This window comes from Grammomys surdaster, unplaced genomic scaffold (assembly GCF_004785775.1).
Source record: "Grammomys surdaster isolate TR1022 unplaced genomic scaffold, NIH_TR_1.0 332636, whole genome shotgun sequence".
NCBI classification, from domain to species: Eukaryota; Metazoa; Chordata; class Mammalia; order Rodentia; family Muridae; genus Grammomys; species Grammomys surdaster.
The window spans coordinates 24105-38172 of record NW_021627861.1 but is presented as its reverse complement, the minus strand read 5'-3'; the positions used below and the strand labels follow the sequence as shown (position 1 = coordinate 38172).

Below are 14068 nucleotides of genomic sequence, written 5' to 3'. Positions count from 1 at the left end.
CTTAGGGCCAAGTTCAGAATAAGAGGAGGCAAATTAAAAATTAGTTGCTCTTTAAATTAAAATTAAAATCTAAACTTAAATTTAAAATTTGAGTGCTCTCTCTTCTTGGGAATTAATCTCTGCTTAATCTTCGTCTTTCCTATGGGTGTTTGGTCTAAGATAGAGAAGGTGAGCTTGATTCAAGTCTTGAGGCCCACTACATATAACTTCTGGATTCCATGGCTTCTGGATCAGACAATTGCTATTCAGTTTCTTGGGAGGTCCTTAGAAAACAACCGAGATATAAGGTATTTGGTGCTAAAACCAGGAATGTGTTCTTAATATCATGGAGCTAAAGAAGAGGAATAAGAGACAATTTGGACTTAAATGTAGGACACAGCAAATAAAACACTGCAAACAAACAAACACCCATAGTAGTATTCTGATGTCTGCTGAAGCCACATCATAGTGACCAAGAAAAGGCTTAAACATGGAAACAAGCAGGTTGACTTCTAGGAAGGGCAGGGCTTATAGGAACAAGTCCACATATGAAGGTCCTGGTCACCTTCAAGGGAAACTTTAGGTGAAATAAACGTTAGGGTCTTGCTTGCCTTCATTTTAGCTGACTGTATTTCTTTATACTGGGAACCAAGTACCTCACTGCCCAGAAGTAATTAAGAGTCCTTTAGTACCAAATGGAGATGATGGCACATAAGGTGACTGGTCTACAGTTATAGAGATGCTCTCACTCAGCTAAGTTTGCTTGTGAAAGTCACAGTACCCCTCAGAAATCTCACTTCTGTCGTTGGTGAAACAGGATGAAAGAAAAACCAGCATCTCACAGAGATGTGAGGCTTGAGCAAAACAGGCTTGACTTCAAAGGCGTCAATTCTGTGTGTGACAGAGCCTGTATCTGACAGATGGTGGCTGTATGTGACGCTTCACCTATCTGCGACTTGGTTTCTGCTTTAGTTTTCCAGGCCTGGGTAAATACTATTTTTGAGAACTAAAAATTGACTTTCCTTAATAAGATAAGTATACCATAGTTCAAAGCCCTGGAGGGTTTTGTTTTTGTTTTGATGATGGCGGGGGGGGGGGGGGGCTGGTTCTCACACCAATAAATGGCTCTGTAAACCCATTTGCAGTGAGAGAAAGGTTTGAGCCTTTGTGTGAGCCCTCCCTCACAGGGTTACAGTTGTCCTCTCAGATGGCAGGATTATAGGGATGCACAGTTTAAGCTTTGCATTTTTTACAGAGGAAGCCCATTATTTTCAAGTCTGGGGAACTTCAAAATAAGTCGGTTGCCTTCTGTGTTTTGTCTTATTAGATAGAGACAGCAAGTTCTAGTTGTTTTTCTATACAAATATACAGCTTGTGTTTTAATTAAAACAAGAACCAGTTTCATGACCAGAGGGGAAAACCATGAAACAAAAAGCCAAACTACGTAACTGGGCTATAGTTGGAGGGTAAGAAGGGGAGTTTTAAACCCCAGCATGAGTTTTATAAACATCTTCTCCAAGTGCTGCCTGGACTCTCCACTTCCTCCTGCCTCTTCATCAGGAAAGAAGCAAAAGGCTAGGCAGAGATAGGGGTCTGTTCCATCCAAACACTAAAAGCACACTCATGGGAAACTTCATTTCTCGTTGTGTTAGTGAGTTAGCACTTGGGCAATGCTTTCCTTTCTGAGTACCAGATTTGAATCCTATTCAGTTACCCTGACTTTAGTAGCCTTGACAGCCAATGTTCCTCGTTTACCTAAACAGGGTGAGAACACTTGCTTCAAGATTTATTAGTTTGTCTTTACTTTTTTCTCCATAAAATCATTAATGAACAGTGACACTCTGTCATGGTTAGGATATTAAACTTGATTCATACTGAATTATGATAAAATAATCTATTAGGCTGGAGGGTTTGCTAAGTAGAGCTTCTTCAGTTTCAAGGGGGATTAGAACAACTTGGATTTCTCGCCTAGCCTACTATCAACATTTGGGGCTGGCTGATCCTCTGTGTAGGAGGCTGTCCTGTACATTGTACATTCCTGGTCTGTACCCACCAGAGCCAGTAGCATCTTCCTAGTAAGACCATGAAAACTCAGTATCACCAAATACTCACTGGTGGGAAAAAGGGGCAGAAAAATTGCGATTGGCTTGAATCACTGCAATAAACTATATTCATCTGAGAGGAGGCAGGAAAGTACTACAGTGAAATTGAGCACTCTGGAAACTGTGTTTCTGACTAACTTGGCAAGAGATAGGATCTCAATGCTTTAGTGTCCTCATCTATCAAAAGATGGCTATAGTACAGACTCCATAGAAACAGTATGAGGATGAAGAAGATGTTGCCTGGTTCATGGGAAGCAATAAGTGTTACTATTATTGTTTCATCAATGCTACACAATTCAGACCTGGTTTAAGTTTTAATCAGGCTGAAGAGCCAAACATTAGAATCCACTTAAAAGGGAAACTTTGGGTGACGGTACATTCTTACCAATGGAAATCTGAATTTATGGTTCAGAGTGGACAAGTAAGAAAGGCTCAACTCTTGTATAATCCTGTAACCCAATTTGCTAAACAGCTTCAGTTATTGCTTAATACATTTTATCTTTCAAGTAGAGCTTCCTAATTCATCAAAATTATGGGCTGCTGCCAGCTGATTCTTCTGTAAATACAACTGCTCTGTTGTACTTAAAAGAAAATCTTGACACCATGCCTGGTCTTTTCCCTTGAGTTCTTTCTCCACTATTGGTCAGATAAATATTATTGTATTATTCATTGAAACAATAACAAAGGCTACTATTTTAAAGAGTAACTTACTGTGTGCCAAGCTAAGTGTTTCACATATATTATCATTTCACCCAAACATTAAAACAATTTTAAAAGTTAGATGAGCATCTCAGGAAAGAAATTTATGTGCTTCAAATCATCCAGCCAATGAAGGGCAGAAGAAGCTAGAAGCCTAGGCTGATTGCCTTCAAAGACTGTTTTCTTAAAACACAACCTGGACAGTTGTGTAATGCCTGCCTCAGAGTTTGAAGCAGGAGACCATAAACTTAATGCCAGCCTGAGCTACATAATGACACTCTGTCTAGGAACCTAGCATGGCTGTCCTATGACAGGTTCTGCCAGCAGCTGATTGAGCCAAATAAAGATACTTGCAGATGACAGGGACCCCTATAGAAGAGCTGGGGAAAGATTGAAGGAACTAAAGGGGACAGCAACCCTATAGGAAAACCCCCTATAGGAAAACCAACAGTGTCAACTAACCTGGACACTGGGAACCTCCCAGAGACTAAGCCACCAACCAAAAAGCATACAAGGGCTAGTCCAAGGCTCACAGCACACAGCTAGCAGAGGAGCCTTGGGGGAGAGAATGGGCCTAATCCTGTAGAGACTTGATGCCCCACAAAAGTGGGATACCCGAGGAGGGACATCCTTACAGAGGCAAAGGGGTAGGGAAAGGGGTGAAGAACTCTGGGAGGGGGGACCAGGAGGGACCAACACTTGGGATGTAAGTAAATGAAATAATTAAAAAATGACGCTGTCTAACAAAACCAAGGGTTGGGGATATAATTAAACTGTAGAACAGATGCCTAGAATATGTGATTCAGTTGGTTCTGTCTATAGCATGGGAAATATACAAAATAATGAACAAACTGCTTGAAACAAAACCAAAAATGAAAACACAAAAACATTAACTCTCAAACTACAACTTTGACATCAAACCTCAAGAGCTACCAAAAAACTGTTAATGATAATGCAACCTTTTTTTTCTTTTTTCCAACTTTTAAACAAATTTTATACTATCTCTACATTTTTTGGCTTTCATTCAAATCCAAATATCTTGAGAGGAATAGTTACAGAAGAATCACATTCTGAACACTTTCTTAAGTCAAGCACAGTGACTGACACACACATAAACACACAGATACACACACATACATACACAAACACACACACATGTGCCACACATACACCACACATGAACATACACATGCACACACATACACACAGACACACAAATACACATAAACACACATGCACACAGGCACAGACAGACACACAGACACACAAATACACATAAACACACATGCACACAGGCACAGACAGACACACACACGGACACACACATCCACCATGGAAAAAAGGACTTTTACTTCACATTAGTCTGAATAATGAGCAATAAAATTTACCTAGAAGCTAAAATAGGCTGAATAATGAAGTCATATTTTTCTAGTTCAAAACCAAAGTTGTATGAAAGAGGTGATTTATCATATCTATCCCTGCAATCTCACTGTCGTATACCGTGTGCCTGTTACACAGTGTGAATCGAGTACAGCACAGGAATAAACCTTCAGCCAGATGCTTGTAAAAGTAAGCCCACTGTCTGTGAGCAACATCATCCAGTGGTGACCCAAAGCTCCAGTCTCTGAGATAGCAAAGAAAATGAGATCCAAAGCTGTGAGCTCCTGGGGTGACAGTGCCAACACGCTGCTGGGTGACAACTGATTCCACGGCATGGGCATGTAAGGAATCACATGCAGCACTAGGCAAGTCTATGTAGACAGTTTGCTCAGGACAAAAGCTTTAATGAATGAAGAAGAAGCTGGGCATGAGTGTTGGAGGGATCTGAGGGACTCATCAGCCTAGAGCAGTACAGAATGATAGGACCTCAAGGTCAGCTGCTTTGGACTCCATCAAATGCCAATATTCCCATGTGGGCAATTTATGTTTTGATGCTTTCAATGATTGGGAAATTTCCCTTTATCTTAATATTTATTTTGGTTGTGTGTGTGTATGTATGTGTGTGTACGTGTGTGCGCATATATGTGCAAATGAGTGCAGTGTCCATGGAGGTCAGAAGACACCAGCTGCCCTGGAGCTGGAGTTACACACAGTTGTGAGCCACCTGATATGGCTGCTGGGTACTGAACCAGATCATCTGGAAGGGCAGTACTTGTCCTTAAATGCTCAGCTATCTCTCCTGTATGCTCCCTTTATTTTTCATCAAATGTCAAGCTAGCTTCGGGGTATGTTCTTGTGAACTTGAGAGAATGCTCGTTGTGATATAGTCATGTAAGGAAACCAGGAATGGGTGTCCATAGGTTAAATAGTGAACAGGTGCTTAAGCTTTACAAATAGACTCATCACTAATTTTAAAACAACCTTGGAATAGATTAGGAATAGAATGCTAAGCAAGGCTGAATACCTGGCACCTCTTCCCCCAAAGCTCATACACAATTAGGCACTATTTTCTTTTAAACTCAGAGAGCCCCCAACCCAAACCACCCTGTGTCCATTACAGAGCTTGTTTTCAGCTCATAAATGTAGCTGAAAGAGGTGTGGAAATACAGATGATGCAAAGAAATTAGCTCACAAGGGTGAAGGTAGAACACTGTAAAAATTTCGCTTATAAGTAGTGATACTTACAGAAATGTCATCACTAAAGTCGATTTCATCCAAATCAAGGTATTCAGGGGCTTCCATTATTCTTCTTTGTACATTTTGAGTAAGGTCGAATATTTATAATTTCCTGGGTAAGGCAGAAGCAGAAAAAAAAGAGGGCTAAAGGTTAGCTATTTATAACTAAAAGTATTATCTCTACTTGAACAAATAAAACCAGAATAGGTAATTGGGAAATAGCATTGCCTGGAGGCACATTTCCTCCTGCCAAAGCCAGGCTTTGCAAACAGCCTTGAGCACAGCTCCTTTGGTCCACAGCACCACTCCCCAGGGAGCACCCATAATCCTTTGCTATACTTGATTTGCACTTATCTTCTCCTGGGCAGTAACTGAGGTCAGAGTTCCCCCCATGATCAATGTTACTTTTCAACAAAGCCCATAGCCTGCTCCCACCGCACCCTGCACCCTGGGTAAACATTTGAACTTTATGGAAAAAATCTCCTGCAACTGTTAGGGAAACTCTTCAGGTATTTTCTGTGGGTATATCTTTGGTTGCGGTGTACACAGCAACGAATATTACATTGTCATAGTAATCATGCCAGTTCAGGACAGATACCAACTGATCAACAAAACCAGCTATTTTAGAATCTAGAATTCAACAAGGGCGGTGAGGGAGACAAGGAAGGAGGTGGGGCTGTAAGTCTAGATTTGAATTGAGTCATCACGATGCCCTCTGCCTTAAGCAGCATTGTCTGAGAGTGCAGAGTGACCTAATGCAGTCACTGGAATGTCCTCAGTCAGCATTTGCCTCGGGATTGCCTGTGGCAATTCTTTAAGTCTGTCAGGGCAAGATACATCACTTGCCACTTCCTTTCCTATCACTTATCATCACCATCGGCAGTGACAGAGGTACCTATGCACGCCAGGAACAGAAATGGAGATCTCCTGGTGGTGCCCTGGAGAGCCTTTATCCTCTGTCAGCTCTCAGATACTGAAAAAAGATTCTGTTTTCTGTAGTATGTCTCTCCTATTACACAAATTGAATGTGCATTCGCATGTGAGAATCGTAAATGGTTTGTACCTGGCTCTTTTGATTCTGTCAGGAAGGTGTGCCTTGCTGAATGCAAAAATGACCAGACATTGAAAGTGCATCTAGACAGATGACAATGAGCTTCTTCATTCAAAATCAAGAGTCTAAGCAGGCTTTTAAGTTTATACTACTGAGAAAGTGTCACATTGTATAGCAATCGCTGGCCTGGAACAATAGGGACCAAGTTAGTCTCTATCTTACAATGATTCTCCTGCCTCTGCTTCTTAAGGTTATGGGCATATGCCATCACTCCTGGCTAGCTAGCTTATTTTCTTAAAAGGGAAGTCTTATTCTAAGCACATCTGTTTTAATTATTTTGATCCATCCCCCTTTTTAAGTCATGAAAATGGCATAGCTATGCTATTGAAAACACTTATACCTCAAACCTATGACCTAATTTATCCTTCCATGTTTCCTCTTCTCTTTCCACATGCATGTATCACCCAAAGTCTTAATTACTATACAGAATCACCCAGGGACAGATTAGGGTGTTGTTTCCAAACTCAAATGAAATGATCTATTTGTGATATTGGGATACAACTCTTCTGAAATTACAGTTTTAAAGAAAAAAAATGGCATCTATAAAAATAAAATGTAGAACTAGACATCTTGTTATTGATAAAAATCTAAAAAATAGTCATGAGACAAAGTGCTTTGATGTCAAAGCACATTCCTTTCCCTGTAACCTTCACAGAACATTTCAGAGGAAAACACACATCCTTGTGACTTTCTCTTCCATGCACTCACGGGTGCTAAGACAACCCAGACTGTGGATGTCACCTCACCAGCCGACAGCCTCCCTTCTAGCTTACATTCTTCCCCCTTGGTCTGTACCCCTAAGATGAACTGTGGATCCTCAGGCCATTTCCATGGCTTCAGTGAAAGATACATTGATAACAGTGTGTCATGTTCAGGTAACACCAGCCAGTCACACCCTAACCCTTTCTTGGATGGATCATACCCGCTGTAATTAAAATGACACAAAATTATCCAGGAGAACGAAATTGAGAGATTTGAGATAAGATTGTTTTTATGCTTATCATAATTATACCATTTTATAGCAAGATGGTCCAGAATGGGACAGTAAGGTACCAGCATCACAGAGAACACAGAAATATAAAGAAACCATGAAGAGAGACTACACTAGAGCTGGGAACTAGAGATCTTTAAGTGCACAGAAATACAAGACCAAACACAAATCGCAGATGAATATGCCTTAGGCAACCCAATTAGCATGTAGTTACTGAGTCCATCTTCGTGTCCTGACAGAAGAGCAATGTTCATGTAAATGTAACCAAGCCAGCAGAATGAAACTAGAGGATGATATGAATTGTCACATCAAAGCAAAAATACAACTTTTATATTTGTCTGTAGAGGGTAGACATGCGATTTTCGAAACTCCGTAGGCCAGAAGACAGTACAGCTCTGCATCTGGAACATTCCGTTGCTTCTTTCAGAGCCATCTCCCTTAAGAAGGCTTGTTTTGTCTGTAACCCAGTTCCGTTTGTGTGGCTTCACAACTCTCTCTCTCAAGAGGTCACTCCAAGTATATTTACATCGTCACTGTTAATGTGTGGAAATCCCCAGTTTATCAGTCCTGGTCACATTTCCAGTGGTCTTTTTAGTTGTCCCTGTGGTCATTATTGACTCTCTCTCCTTTCCCACGTGCCTTTTTACTGTCTATCAGCATCCCCACTTTGAGATGTTGGGGCTTGGGGATGATGCACTGTCTAGGCAGATGCTTCAAATGATGACACAAGAAAAGGTGAGCTGGAGTCTGGTTGATGCTTCTTTCCTATTCTGCTGCCTCCTTTCATTCACATAGCTTGGAACCCAGAGCCCCCTTTCCCAACTGATGATGTATATTCCCTAACAGAAAGTCCAACTACATGGGATACATATTGGAGATCCGTGAGCCAAGGGCAAGACTGTTTCACAGGTGGGATATGTTTGATTTCTAAAAAATATTGTGAGAGACTTACAGAAAAAAAAAAAAAGCAAAAAAATTGAGTAACAAATGAGTTGCCAACTTGTAGACCTTGGGTGACTTCCCATGAAATTATTTATTTTTGGCTTTGCTTTAATACTATTTAAAGTCTTGCCTTGGTTACATGGGTCCACATTCTCAGTAGCCATGGTGGAAATGGCAGATGCTCAGGGGACCTACTAAGTTGTGTACCCCAGTTCAGCAGTCCCCTCCTAGGTTTCTCCACTCAGGCCTGGCATGTAGTATATTTAAATTTGGACCTTAGAAGACATATTGCAGAAAGGAATGGGGTTTTAAACAGTAGATATCACTACTACCTTCCTGTATTTTGTAGTTGGTGGCTCCTGCCAAGACTGTTGACTTCATTGGTATTCTAAGACAGAATGTGTTGTATTCCAATCATTTTGAAAGGCATGCCACAACAGCAACACAATTTTTAATTTAATAAATAAACGACTGGCAAATTACCATTTTTGTTTCACAGTCTCCAGTATTAGAGAAAGAAAAACCTTTGCAAACATAATAAAAAGTTACAAGGTACGGATTATGTTTCCTCCCCTTTACAACTGGAGGATGGAAGGGTCTTGCTTTCTTATGACTGGTGTGGGTTTACATGGTGTGAGCAAAGGGGAAGGAAAGCAGGAAGCCATGCCAAGTGCAAGCACAGTAAAAGACTCCAAAGCTTTCCTCCCTGTGGTCTATAGTGGCAGCCCAGCTTGAAATGGGCTGCCCCTACCCAGTCTGCCAAGATCAGGCTTCTCCTTAAGTGAAAAATACGTTTCGGTTCTCCAGAAAGAACAGGTCAGCTTCAAACCTTTGTATATGATTTCAGTTACTGTGAATCACATTTGGACTCTTTAGGCCCCAGGAATTCTCAACCTGTGGGTCGCAATCCCCTTGGCAAACCTCTATCTCCAAAATTATTTATGAGTCACAACGGTTACAAAATTGCAGTTATGAAGTAGCAACGAAAATAATTTTATGGTTGAGGGCTCAGCACAACATGAGGGTCACAGCATCAGGAAGGTTGACAACTACTGACTGCTGCCTTAGGATCTCAGGGCTTCATCCCTTCTTTATTAATTATTTTATAGTACCAGACATCATCCTCCTCAACCCTGAAAGTTACTGTCATTCGATCACTTCCGGTTTCCTGGGGGCATTTGTTTGCATTGAAGCCCTCTTGTCCACAGCCCACATCTCTGTATATCTAGCTCCTTCAGTGGAGGATTGTCAAGTGACTGAAAGAGTCCCAGTTCAGACTCCACTGAGCTTTTAATCTCTCGTCACTGTATTGTTATCCATGCAGGCATGGCTGCTGCATGCATGAAAAGAATCATCTTTCTGAAGTTTAGGAGAGAAGATGCAAGTTGGACAGAGTAAAAAAGAAAGAAAATAAATTTGAATAGTTTAACTCTTCCACTTGGGTACAAAAATTGCTACAACAAGAAGAAAAATATTTGGATATGGGAGATATAGCCCCAGGTAGTCAAGGCTTGCATGCTCGCTAGAAGCTGCTGGGGACATCCTGGTCCTCTTCTTTGGATGAGCCCAAGAGACTGGAAGACAACTTTACTCAAACCTCAAACTGAAGCTTGGCTTTGGAAGTGTAGAGTGAAATGAGAAGCCCACTGTGGGGAGGTCTGAGGGAGCCTGCTGCCTCTCAGAGTACCCTTAGCTGAGAAAACCTCTCCAGTGCTAAAGGATCTGTCAGTGGTCTGTCACTTTCCCATGAGGTCACCTCGGTGATGACACCACTACTCCCATAAGCTGGGGGAAATCTCAAAGTAGCAAGGAGTCAAATGTGACGATAAAAAGTAGGCAGGTCATTAGAATAGTACTCATCCTTGTTTTATGATTTGGGGAAGTGTGTGTGTGTGTGTGTGTGTGTGTGTGTGACTTGCAGACAGACTCTGAAAAAGTCATTCCAAATGAAGACTTGCAAAAAATCTGGCGGATAACTGCATCAGTGGAAAAACCTCGGAGTGGCCAACAGAATCTCTTTGAGGAACTGCACTCGTGGTAATACATTCTGGTGTGCTTGGCTCATAAAAGGCGCATTGATTTGTGACTACACTCACACATCACATAAATTGCTCTACCAAAATTCTTTTGAAAATGTATTGCCTCACTCCATTTAGAAAGAGTTCGTGCGGAGTCATTCTGAGGGCTGGAATTACACACATTTCTTCTCTCCTGTCAAAGTCCCCATTCCGACTTTTATGCACATATATTATGAGGTAGGGTAATTAAGAATAAGCTGGGCCTGTCAACATATATGAGCGGGATACGCTGAGCAGTGAGGTAACTTCAGTTGATTTGCATGGAGGCTCACTTCTTTACCCTGTAATCCACTAACACTTGGGGAAAAAGATCACCGCTCCCTCCACTCCCCTCGCTCCTGCCAAATTTATACTCAGATACATTTTCAAGTTTCAAGCCTGCGTACAGACACTGTGTTTACTTTGTTCAATATAAGAACTAAATAAATATTACAAATGAAGACCTGGAAGGCTTGGGTAGAAATGTCCCCAGTTGGCTCTGTGGCTTGGCTGGCGGGGAAGCAACTGATTCCAAATGTTGGATTCAGTTTCTTTTTCATTCTTTGATTCAACAGGGGCCAGAAGCATGGCAGTTGCTAAATGCCTACTCTTGAAGCAGATAAATGATAGAGGCAAGACGTGTCTACTAGAAAGAGACAGTGCAAGGAGTGCCAGGAAGCACATCTGAGGAACAGAGGGAGAGCACAGATCTTGGGTCTCCACAGTTCTTCACTTACGGAACAGTCTGAATGTACATGCTGGATAGGACCACATGCTACACATGAAGATGAAACATACAGTTCAAGGGAAAGCAAGCAAGAAAGCAAGCCATCTCAGTCTACTGCGGTGCTTGCTGTGATAAATGAATGTACATGTACTGGAGTCTGAATCCTGGGGATGGAAAGGGCTGTCTGGTGCAGAAGAGAGTTAGGCAAGGATGAGGGAGTCTTGAAGGAGTCACAGGAGAATGGACACAAAGGCTTGCAAATGAGAACTGAGAAGGGAAATTCCCAAGAGAGGGTGAATCTCACACTAACCTCTGTAGTTTTCCTTTCCAGAAAGAGACTTGAAGGGTGAGAAAGAGACCTGGGTGATAGACAGGAGTGACTATGGGAGGATTTCCAAGCCCAGTGTGTTCTTAGGATATCAAGCTTTCTGGCATATTTGGAAAACTACAGTTGAGTATTTTGATAGCAAACAAAAGACATCCGTATAACAGACTAAGGATGCTGCAGGGGAGAGGGTACTGTAGGCTGCGCTGGAAACAAGATGGGAAGAAAATTGTGCAGGGAGGTCTAGGACTGGGTTAGAGTGTGTGTGTGTGTGTGTGTGTGTGTGTGTGTATGTGTGTGTGTGTGTGTGAGTGTGGTGTGTGTGGTACATGTGTATGTGTGTGAATGTGTGTGAGTGTGGTGTGTGGTATGTGTGTGTGTATGCATGCACGAGTGCATGCACACAGAGGCTAGAAGAAGACACCAGGAATCCTACTCTCTTACTCTCTACTTTATTCTTCTGAGACAAAGTCTGTCACTGAGCTGATAGCTAGGCTGGTAGACAGCAAGCCCCAGGGATCCTGCTGTCTCCAGTCTCCATGGCACTGGGTTTACAGGCTTGCATCACCACACCAATCCTTTAATGTGGGCACTGGTGATCCAAAGTGAGGTTCTCTCACACTTGTGCAATAAGCTTTCTTACTTTCAAACCATCTCCAGAGCCTATAGGGTTGGATGATTTTTACATATATTCTCTAACACTTTGTCTCATAAAAGATCCTCCAAACATCTTTAAAAATTTCGTCATGTAGATAAAGAACCAGAAGTTTGGAACAGTTAGATAATGCCTCATAGGTACAGAGTCAAGAGTATGAATTTTAAGCCAAGCACCATGCTGTACCCTCCACACCCCTCATCAAACTCTCGCTAAAATGTAGACACTAAAGTAACCCTGCCTCTGCTTCAAACACTTTCTGCTTCCAAATCACCTTCAATATGTTTAATGTGACTTTATTTTTGATAGTTCTGTGAGGAAAGGAGACATCGTGAATTATGATCTGCATTTATGTATTCACTTCCAATTTTATAGATGACAAAACTCAGGAACATCATGGCCAAGGTATCATGAAGTCAAGAGAAGGGCAGTCAACACAAATCACTTCCTGCCAGAAGGTTCAGGTTCTCAACTGTCCTGGGCAGCCCTAAAACATGGCTATGCTTCGAGCTGTCTTGATTAGAATCTCATAACATAGTTCCATCCCTGGATTGTATTGCTCTGAGTGTTCAAGAACCATAACACCCAGTGAGTTAGTCATCTTTTCTATCCTAAGTAGAAAGCCAGATGTGATCATCACTGCCATCAAGAAGGACAGAAGTCTGTTGAACACCTTATACCCACTAGTATGTGAGACATCATACCCCACCATCATTCTGTTGGTTTAGTAGCTCAGCTTGATCTTAAAAAAAATGTTAGATTTATGGCAATCATTCTTTTTCACAATGGGTGAACTTAGAAAATTCATGGCTCACAAAAATATGTGCTTTACTAATGACATTGAGAATCTTATGAATATAGTTAACCTATAGAGCAAAATTCCAAGTTAGACCTAACATTAAGTGCTATAAAGTGTCACACTGAAGCCACTGGTGCACTTGCTAATGTGGTGACTTGGAAATAATTATTTCTGATTGCCAATGAATTACAATTTTATCACACAACTAAGATCTATTGGTTTTACAATGTATGAATATTTTATATTATGTCTTATCGAAAAGGTAATTAAGAGTACTGTAGTAGTAGAACTCTTGGTAGAGATCAGGATTTCTCTGATAAATCTCTGTAGATAATGGTGTTTTCTTCCTTTCTTTCTTTCTTTCTTTCTTTCTTTCTTTCTTTCTTTCTTTCTTCTTTTCTTTCTTTTTTTCCAGTTTTAACTCTTGACTTAACACTTTAAAATTGTTGCCTATGATCTGGCCATCAATTTGTGGTTTCTGAAACAAAATACTGAGAATCAGCTAACTTACACTAAACCATTAGTGATTCGGAAAGACTAGTTTTAACTTTAGGGTAGATAAACTCTTTTGGATCTGTATTGTGTCTGCACATGGTAGGTAAGATGAGTATTATGTTTAAAATACCTTTTGAAGGTGGAAAGATCCCATGTTCACAGTATCTGAACCAGAGAACTTAAACAAACAAAAGCAAAGGCAAATACAAACCACCACCAACAACAAAAAATCCCACAGACTTACAGCAAAAGAAAAAAACATTTTTAGTTCCTGGGGTCACTTTTTGTGAAGATATAGGTTAGGATGAACTAAGACAAAATAAGGGAGGAAGAGGGCTTGTGGTTGGGCAATTCTTCTCTTCTGCAGCAGAACTAAGAGATATCTCAGACAAGGAAAACAAGCATGCACAACATCCTTGTCTCTTTCAAAAATCTAATGACCAGTACATAAGAAACATTTGACTTCCTGAGTATATCTTACCTTCCAAGAAGGAGCCTCTGAGAATCAAGGCTGAGAAAAGACTCGGTGTCTAATGACACACTGAATGAGCTAGAATAGGACAGGGTGCT

At 41.1% G+C, this 14068-nt stretch overlaps 1 protein-coding gene across 1 annotated transcript in view; it reads right to left on the bottom strand.

Moving 5' to 3' along the window:
• Positions 1 to 5495, bottom strand: part of LOC114616596 (synphilin-1) — a 68629-nt gene extending 63134 nt beyond the window's left edge. The window contains exon 1 of the mRNA XM_028762024.1: positions 5406 to 5495. Coding sequence (XP_028617857.1) covers positions 5406 to 5462 — 57 coding nt within the window. The 5' untranslated portion in view covers positions 5463 to 5495. The remainder of the gene's footprint in view (positions 1 to 5405) is intronic.
• Between the last annotated feature and the right edge of the window lie 8573 nt (positions 5496 to 14068).